We start from the raw sequence: 9,496 nt of genomic DNA, 5'->3' as shown, positions 1-9,496 counted from the left end.
CAATCTCCCTTAGTGGGTATGCGCCACGGTTTGAGGTGATCATCATCATCATCATCATCATCATCAGGACGCATGCCTTCTGTTTAGTGTGTCTTCAATTCAACTAACGCACTTTTGCCAGCGTACCCACTCGATTCTCGGCCAATCTCCCTTAGTGGGTATGCGCCACGGTTTGAGGTGAGCATCATCATCGTGATCCCTATCACCATCGCCATCAGAACGCGTGCCGTGGTAGTTGCGATGCTCCCCTGAACCGCAGGCAGCGCGGCAGCCATCGAGGCTCGCGCGCTGGCGGTTTCCCCCGTTCTCGGCCCGTCGTCGGTTTCCTGACCCACCGGGCCTCCGCCGACGCGAGACCGGCGCGGTACACCGCGGCAGCTGGGAACGGCAAGACCTCGTACACTGCTGCTGACCGGCTGCGCTCTCGTCTCCTGCCGACACCATGGCTGCCGCGGTGGCGTCCCCGCCGCCGGCTGCAGAGGGTGAGTCAGACCGCAGGTCTAGCACGTACAACGCCATAGAGCTTTCCTGCAGAGAAATTAATAGACGGGCCCCTGGGGCGCTCCGATCGGTCAGCTAACCGCAGGAATGGGTGATGTGTGAAACACGGCGTCTATGACGTGTTTCGGGCTCTCGAACTGCTTCCGGCGCGTGCAGTCGGCGAAAGCACAGCTTCTGAGATTTGTTTCTCATATCCAGATAGAGCCGTCGCTGGGGCGTGGATTTGGACACTACGTATGAGAAGTGGAAGCGCGTGGATTTATCTAATCTTCGCGCTTGTGGCTTCAGGCGTTGCAGCAGGGTCACTTATTACGCTTCGTCAGGTATCTATCTACATAACTAACATCGTGCCGAAACGCTGGAGTTGCTGTTGTGTGCGGAAGAGCTGTCGATCCACCGCGCGCCGTTGAATATCCCTAGTGTTGGTGTATTGTGCACATTTATTTAAATAGATGTTTCTTCAGTTATTTTCTGTGTACCGCGTACTTAACGGGCTACTCGTAGTCTGTGCTGATGCGTGGGCGCGCTCTGATGCAGTCGAAGCGATAGAGGAGAAGAAGCGCACTGCGGCCAAGGTCGTCACCACGCTATTCCCGCGCATCCCCAAGGTGACCACGGTGCTCCTGGAGTTCTACATCCGGCGCGAGAGCAAGATAGACCTGGACCGCGAGCCGCTCATGCACTTCTGCATGGAGGAAGTGTTGCTCGCCGCGCAGGACATTCATGACAAGCTCAACAAGCAGGTCGTCACGTTCCAGGACGTCCGAGACACGGCCGAGAACCTCATAGGTATGCACACACACCGTAGGAGGTTAACTGATTTTATTTTGTGGAGGAGTGGGGGGGGGGGGGGGGAGGGGTTAGTCGCGGTGCCTGCTTATTGACGTCATGCGGCACAACGAGACAGTCACAAGGCAGAGAGAAGCATGGACCCACGTCAACCACGGATGCCGACGTCACGGATGCTTGTGACGTTGGGGTTAACTAATAACTGGCGCCTGTGAAGGACACGTGTCAGTTGACGTGCACACGTCTCAGGTACCAGTTAAGCGCACGTGAGGGGGGCCCACGTACGGACTGGCGCCTGCTGCGATGCGTATCTATGTTTCTTGATTTGTAGTCCTGCTATTTCGCTCACACAATGTCCCTCATGCATAGGTGTTACTCGCCGCGACGAGCCACGGCGACCATTCGAGGAACAGGTTTTCTGGGAACGAAGTGGCGGGACCGAACTCTGACAGAAAAAAAAAAGTGATACGTGGTGCTTTTTACGCTTATTGAATTTACCATATAAAGTATTTATAGACAGTCTAGAGACGCCCTTATCTGCGGTGTCGCAGCGGTATGATCGTGACCCCAGAAAATATCCCGCTCACGCGTCTTTTCGGCACAGAAGCTTGGCGAGGAAAAAAAGAGGCATTTTGTCTCGTAATCTATATACCATCGTTGTTGCACCCCATACGGAAAACTGATTTACACCCCTAAGTGTGCGTGAGGGTGTAAATCAATTTACAACTCACGCCCTTACACTCTTTCTTTAGGTATAAGTTTGCGAGTTGTTTACACCCTTGCCTGTTTACACCCTTTAACCTGTTTACACCATTATGCATTTGTAAGGCTGTAAATTAGTTTCCAGTCCATCCACCACCTTTGCAATCAGGTTTTTTTTTTTTTTCGCAGACGGCATCGCGTTTTGGGAGAGTTACGACTCCTATAGTGAGGCATTTCACAGAAAAGCGTTGAGGTTTTATACGCTCGCATATTTAGTCGGCTGAAGCAGCGCGGTTTCCCAGTGGATATGCGGCGCGTTGCGCAGCTGAGCGCGAGGTCACGGGTTCGATCCGACTGTTGCAGACCGCATTGCGATGACACTATGGAAAAACGAAATTAAAAAAAAAAAACGAAAAAAAGACCGTTCGTGTACTTAAAGATTTAATTGCACGCTGAAGAACCCCGGGTGGTCAAACGCCCGGTGGCCAAATTAATCCATGGTTCTCCCCATTACAGTGTGTATCTTTTTAAAGTTTTTTTTCGTGATTACATCGGGGGTATTGGGCACGATGGAAGTCGCGGAACTTAAGGAACTAAATTCCGTCGGCTATATATCCGCGGGGTCGCTGATGATGTCCCACACACGCAAACAAAAAAAAAACAGGTTTGCATAACCTGGCTCACAAAAAGAGCCCCGAGATCGCCAAGGTCCTGGGCGACAGCATCCGGAAGCTGCTGATCATCGTGGGCGAGCTGGCCACGTCCCTGGAGAAGGTCTCCGAGGTGCCGCCCACCGACTGGATGGGCATCGGCGACACGGTCGTGGCCAAGACCGAGAAGCTCAACCTGGCCGAGATCGCGCCCTTCTGGTCGTACATCCCGAAGATGAAGGACTTCCTCTCCATCAAGCTGCTCGGCGCCGGAGGGTTCGGGTAAGGCCTCTTTCACTGCCGAAGGCGCTTCCTACTTGAAGGAGCCTCACACTGACTGGGAGGACATTTCTCTTTCTTACTTTTTGCGTCGTCCGAAGGTCCTGGACCTCATTGACGTTTTTTACGCCTTAATTGGGTGTATAAAAGGGGTTTGGTTGTTCCATTGATAACACGTACCCCTCATGTTTTGTTTTAATGGGTAAGATTGGTGAGGAGCAATGACGTTTTCTCCCGACATTTTCTTTTGTGTGTGTGTGTGCTTGTGTCTGTGTGTGGTAAGTAGAAACTATGACAGTTGGTACAGACGACACGAAAAGTACGGTAGATAAACTTTCAAAGATATCGCTGTCGAATTATCTTGCGAGATAATTCTGCGCGCCCAAGGTGGTCGGAACCAGTAAGCAGCTTTCAACTACGCCTTTTCTAACTGCACGTGTAATTTCAGCTCGCTGTTGTGTGCAATAAAATTTTTTGTGGCCCTAAAGTTAGGGGTTTTACTCATGAGACAAATTAACACCCTTAAGGGTGAGCATCGGCGACCCTTAATTCCTACTCCCTTCAGAGAGTAAGAATTTTTCACAGCGCACCGACGAAAAACACAGCACTGCCAAACCTCAGAGAAATCCATGAAAGTTTATTAAATAAAAAGAGAAAGGTTTTATTTGCAGGAAAGACCCAGAGTTCAATCTAAGATAGTGCGCTCTAATGTGCTACTCTGCACTGTGGAAGATGAGAGGGCAATGGAATCACTTGGATAGATGATAATGATGAGAAGTGAAGAAGTGGATGCTTATGTACATCAGATGGCGACCCTACTAAAGCCGCTCATCTAGTTCCGCCTTATACACGGACTTAACAGCTGTACTATAATAGTTCTGCTATGAGAGAGTTCATCGTTTCGCAGGAGTCGCTTGTGTTATGACGTCATGAAGTGTGCGTTGGGTCACACGGGAGCAGACCATTTTGGCACTCGCTCAGGCAGGCTCGGTTGTCTGCTATATGCTGCTGCCACGTCTGCTATGCCACGCAAGAAAAAAAAATGCTTTACATGCGACCGAACGAGACAGAGCCGGCGAGTGTAAAAGCATCACGAGGCCTGCTACCACGTGACTCCTTTTGCATCGTGTCATCGGCACATAGAGCTAAGGGAAACTGAGACTGGTCCTCCGAAAAAAAAAATTGTTATGGTAAATTATTCAGTCTGCTCTGAGCCTTGCCAACATTTTATTTTCTGGGGTTTCGAGGTCGACGACGTTCGTGTAACACAAAACTTGAAAAAGTAGGGAAATGTAGTGTCTACATACTCCTTTAAATTAACACTAAAGAAAAGCATTAAGTTTAGGCTAAAAAGGAGTCGCAGTTACACCCGAAAGGCTAAGCACCGATTGCGATAGAAAATTAGTAGATAGCTGTACAAAGCAAGGATAGTAGTTTGGTCAGCCGTATGAACTTGTAAACATTCGCTTACTAACCAAATTAGCAATGATAGAATGTGTAAGCGTGACTGAACGAGGACGGAGAGAAACAGACACCCAGAGACAGCGCTGTCTTTGTGTGTCTTCTTCTTTCTACGTGCTTGTTCAGTCGTGCTTACACATTCTATCATAGATTCAAACCAACAAGCCCGCCAACGTGTTTTACCTGAATTAACAAACACGGTGTCACGCGTGCACAGGTAAACATGAACACATATCGCACGACGAGCGCGGAAACTCGCTGTCAAAATTCTGGAGTGAGGAATCGCGACAGCACGCAAGCGAATTGACCTTCCTGCATCTCTCGCTTCAACGCGAACGAAACGTCGAAAGCACAGCGCATACGAAGCTACCGGCCCTACGCGTACTGTGCAAACATCCCAGATCCCTTTGAAGATGAGGCCCGCGCGGGCACGCAATTTGGCCACGTCGCACATCGCTTTCAAGACACGAGCGCCGGCAACGCATCCCTACGGAGTCTGCCAAAGGCGTCTACAACGCTGTCCCCCATTGGCGTGCCCAACGCTGTAGTAGACGCCGCGGATGTCTCAACCCTGTACGGAGTGGCGGGCGAGGAGGACATCGAAGCACCCTTAGTACCCGCCAGGGAATAACCCCACCCCCCTCCCTCACCTGACCCCCATGCATCGCGCGCGACAGGAGAGGGCACGCTGCCGGCCCGGGTTCCTAGGTCGAGATCGAACCGCGTTCGCCTGCTCACCTTCACGCGCTTTCACTCGCACACACAGCTACGGCGCACGGCGGCGGTTTTATCGCCCTTGGACTTTATACAGAACCTCACGGTGACGCCGACGACAGAAATGCGCCTTGAGTGCCCATATATTTGCTATAGCCATGGAATAGTTAGCGAAGTCTACTCCTGAATGACGAAACAGCTACCTTCACAGAATCAGCTCTTTGTCACGTTGGGTAAAGTATCACTTTGGACTCATTTGATCGCTTAAACTTATATTGCTGGGTTAAAGGATCTACTCCGAGGCTGGAAATGCGTGGGTCAACGTTTCGCGCTTTTTGTAGATCAGACGTTTTGAAAATGTATGGATCACAAAGCCACGATGGCTACGAAAGCCACATAGGAGATTGTTTGCGTAGCATTCACGTCGCCGCGGGAAAATATATACGTTTTTTTAACAGTTTTGGTTGATACTTGCGCATTCATCCAAAGACTCTGCGCTGCCATACTAGCCTGGTGTTCTATGTATCGCCTCTCGCCCCATATTAAAGCGAAGCTTTCATGGCGAAACCCCCAGGACTTTGCCGACCATCGCTGCTGTTGCTGCTGCTGGTGTCTCGTCAAATATCTCAAGGAGAGCTCAAATAAGGAAAGCACATACGATACAAACGAATGGGCTTATATAGACATCTGTACTACCTTCACAGATATGCCGGTCACTGCCTCTGTTCTCTACTCAACGACGTCATGAAACAACACACGCCACCCAAACACCATCAAAAGCGACCGTCTTCACTGTCGCTTTCTCGACGAGTAAAGTGGGCCTATCCTAAAGACAATGCCCTAGCAAAGCGGGCCTATCACAGAGACAGTGACATGGCAACGGGGGCCTATCTGAGAGACCGTGTCATAGCAAGGTGGGCGTATCCTAGAGACAGTGCAATAGCAAAGTGGGCTTATCCTACAGATAGTGCCATACCAAAAAGAGCCTATCCTAGAGGCAGGGTCATAGCAAGGTGTGCGTATCCTAGAAACAGTGCCATGGCAAAGTGAGCCCATCCTAGAGACAGTGAAATAGCACAATGCGCCTATTAGAAGTCTACGGAAGGAGACTCTAGCGCCAGATTTCCTTCTAGGACGTTCAGTACGGCTTTCTTTGACGAAAGCATGGCATCCGTGATCGCGACTGTAGATACACGCTATCTCGAAGGACATGCCAAAAGGGATTCATGCTTCGAGTCGTTCCGTCGCAGTGCAGTGTACAAGGTGGCCTACAAGCCGACCAACCTGACCTGCACCATGAAGCTGGTGGCATGCGACCGATTCCAGAGGCACAAGCAGGCCTGCATCGACAAAGTGTGCGCGTCCGTCATCGGGAGCCCATTTCTCGTCAAATACTACTCCTGCTATTGTACTCGTGTAAGTGTCACACAAGGGGGCTCCATAATGTCGTATTCAAATACACGTAAAACGCAGAAATGCTCTCATCAAATAACCGCTCGACGGGTAAGACTGAAATTGGTTGAGTTTACGAGAATGTATTCTACCGACTGAAGGGAGCAGAACGTTGATGCACTGTAAAAATGTTTACACCCTTAAGAGGAAGCTTTAGCTCGGGTGCTCCTATCTAAATACACGTAAAAAGAGAATTCGTTTTTCTAGGCAACCAGCGCACCAAATTTGACGAGGTTTGTTGCATTTAAAAGAAAAACATAAAATCTAGTGGCTGTTTGTTACAGATTTTTGATTTAGGTCGTCAATTTTTTATAAAAAAATTGCCAAAAATCGAAAATTATCAAAAAACGAAACTATCAAGTTTACAGCTCTAACTCGGCAACGAAAATTGATTATGCATTTCCGTGAATTACATCTAATAGTACATCTAAAGCGGACAAAATTGATTTGTTACACATTAATCTCAAAAAATTTAGTAATATGGAAATATAGCGTTTGCAGAACCCTTGTAAACAATGTAACAACTTCACGTAAGATGTAAAATGACGAAACGAATTTGTCCGCTTTCATTACTATAATGGATCCCGTTTACAGAATCGAGATACCTGTTTTTTATGCAGCGCTATAACTTTGTAAACTGCGTGCTTCTATTTTTTTCCAACTTTCGAATTTTTGAAAATCTCTTTAATAAAATTCAGGACCTAAATAGAAATTCCGCAACCAGTAGTCACTCGAATTTAACTTCCTTTCTCAAATGCAACAAATTTCATTAAAATTGGTCCAGGGGTTATCTCAGAAAAACGTTTTTGCGTTTTTACATGTATTTGAATAGGCCACGTCGGAGTTGGGCCCGAGCTAAAGCTTCCTCTTAATGATGTTTTCTTGTCGCACTGGTAACACCCTTACTGTTAGGGCTTTAAAAATTTATAGAGGACGACAACGGAGCTATAACTAGACGCGCGATGACAGAAGAAGTAATTGAAAACTATGTAATCATTCTGACAGCCTTGGGCGCACAGGAATATCTGACAGGAGAGTTTTATATCTCTCCCTGTGAAATTATCTTGTCGCGTATTTGTGTGCGCCCAAGACTGTCAAAATGATCGCACAGTTTTCGACTACGTCTTTTATCATCGCACGTCTAGTTAGAGCTCCGCTGTCGGAATCCATAAATTTTTGTAAAGCCCTAACGGTAAGGGTGCTACCAGTGCGACGAAAAAACACCCTTAAGAGTGTAAACATCTTTTACAATGAAGGATGTCAAATTTGAAAAATAATATTGCAGAGGGGTCCTAACTAAAGAAGAAATTCAAGCACAAAGTTTACAAATTCATAACTTCACACCGAGAACAGTCATCAAAATTTCGTCGTTGCATCAATTTGAGCGTCTGAATCGGACAAATTTAACACAGAAATTTACGGGTTGCGTGAAGTTGTGACTCCGTTTACGAGGGTTGTGCAGAAGTCTTACTCACAAATCAGTGGTATATTTCAGAGTGGTCTATATTACATCAATCTTGCCCACTTTAGACGTCTCAATAGGTGAAAGTTTACGGAAGAACTTGCAGATTAGATAAAAAAAATTGCGCGTGGAACTGCGTTCTGCGTTGTATAAAAATGGCTAATGACAGCGCAGGACGCAGGGCGTAGGAAGAAGACGGAAGAAGCGCTGTCATTCGTCTCCACTTTGTGTACAGTGTTTTACAAATGTCTTAGAAACCTCCTGTGTCTTGATGTACGCGCGGTGCTTCACTGGCAAGCGGGTCCTACGCACAAAATAATGCTTCCAGTGGCATGGACTATTTCACTGGAATACAATACCGCGTATTTCGTTAAAATTTATTATGTAACATTGTCGCAGATTAAAAGTGCGTGGAACAATGTTCTGGACAGGGGTTGGAAGTATGTGGAATGCTGTTCCGGGTGACACTAACAATTTATTAATTTTTGTTTTTGTTTTTTTGGTACATACTGCTGGCTTGAGTGTCAGGCCTTGGGCAGGAGCGGGTATATATGAAACAACGAAAATAATTATGGGGTTTTACGTGCCAAAACCACTTTCTGATTATGAGGCACGCCGTAGTGGAGGACTCCAGAAATTTCGACCACCTGGGGTTCTTTAACGTGAACCTAAATGTAAGTACACGGATGTTTTCGCATTTCGCCCCCATCGAAATGCGGCCGCCGTGGCCGGGATTCGATCCCGCGACCTCGTGCTCAGCAGCCTATGAAACCAATACAAGAGTAAATAATAATTACAAGGGTACAAAAATTCCTTAACAGCATCCTAACGTTGCGCGTAGCCGCACCTGGCACTGCGCATAACAAAGTGAGTATTCGATATCGCAGCTCAGAACGAATTCACATGAATGAAAACGCATGAAAAAAAAAAGGACGCTTGATAAATAGAAGGCAATTACTTATCACGAACGATCAAGCGCGCACATGAAAGACGAAATAGTGGGGCTTTCGACCACCTCAGCGGGCAGGTCGTTCCAGTTACGGATTGTACATGGGAAAAACGAGTATTTTAAAGCATTCATTTTGGCCAAATGTTCACAGACTTTCCTGGAGTGGAAGGATCGAGTTTGCCGTCGCTGCAGTGGTTGAAAGCATAAATTCTTACCTGATACAGTAAATCATGATACAGTAAATAGAAGAGTTTTAGTCTAGCACGATAACGCCTTGGCTCCAAGCTCTCCAAGTTGGCTGTCTGTAAAAGTGCTGTAGGGGATGTTTTCAACTATAAGAGTTATAAATAAATCTGAACGCTTTCCTCTGTACTTTCTCGAGTTTTTGCATGTTAGCTTTTGTATGGGGGTCCCAAATTACTGCAGCGTATTCGAGGATCAGTCTTACGTAAATTTTATAGGGCAAAGAGTTTAATTTCTGCCATTGATTTACCTAAAGATCTGCGTACATATCCTAAGCGTTTCATAGCTCTCTTA

The 9,496-nt window shown here is 47.3% G+C and overlaps 1 protein-coding gene across 1 annotated transcript in view; it reads left to right on the top strand.

Moving 5' to 3' along the window:
- Positions 1-223: 223 nt before the first annotated feature.
- LOC126527521 (microtubule-associated serine/threonine-protein kinase 3-like) overlaps positions 224-9,496 on the top strand; it is a 32,181-nt gene continuing 22,908 nt past the window's right edge. Inside the window, exons 1-4 of the mRNA XM_055068714.2 lie at positions 224-482; positions 1,039-1,290; positions 2,657-2,924; positions 6,347-6,512. Of these exons, the coding sequence (XP_054924689.1) occupies positions 443-482; positions 1,039-1,290; positions 2,657-2,924; positions 6,347-6,512 (726 nt within the window). The 5' untranslated portion in view covers positions 224-442. The remainder of the gene's footprint in view (positions 483-1,038; positions 1,291-2,656; positions 2,925-6,346; positions 6,513-9,496) is intronic.

The sequence above is a fragment of the Dermacentor andersoni genome, chromosome 9, assembly GCF_023375885.2.
Source record: "Dermacentor andersoni chromosome 9, qqDerAnde1_hic_scaffold, whole genome shotgun sequence".
Classification (NCBI taxonomy): domain Eukaryota; kingdom Metazoa; phylum Arthropoda; class Arachnida; order Ixodida; family Ixodidae; genus Dermacentor; species Dermacentor andersoni.
The sequence above is the reverse complement of the archived record's forward strand: the minus strand, read 5'-3'. Positions and strand labels throughout refer to the sequence as shown.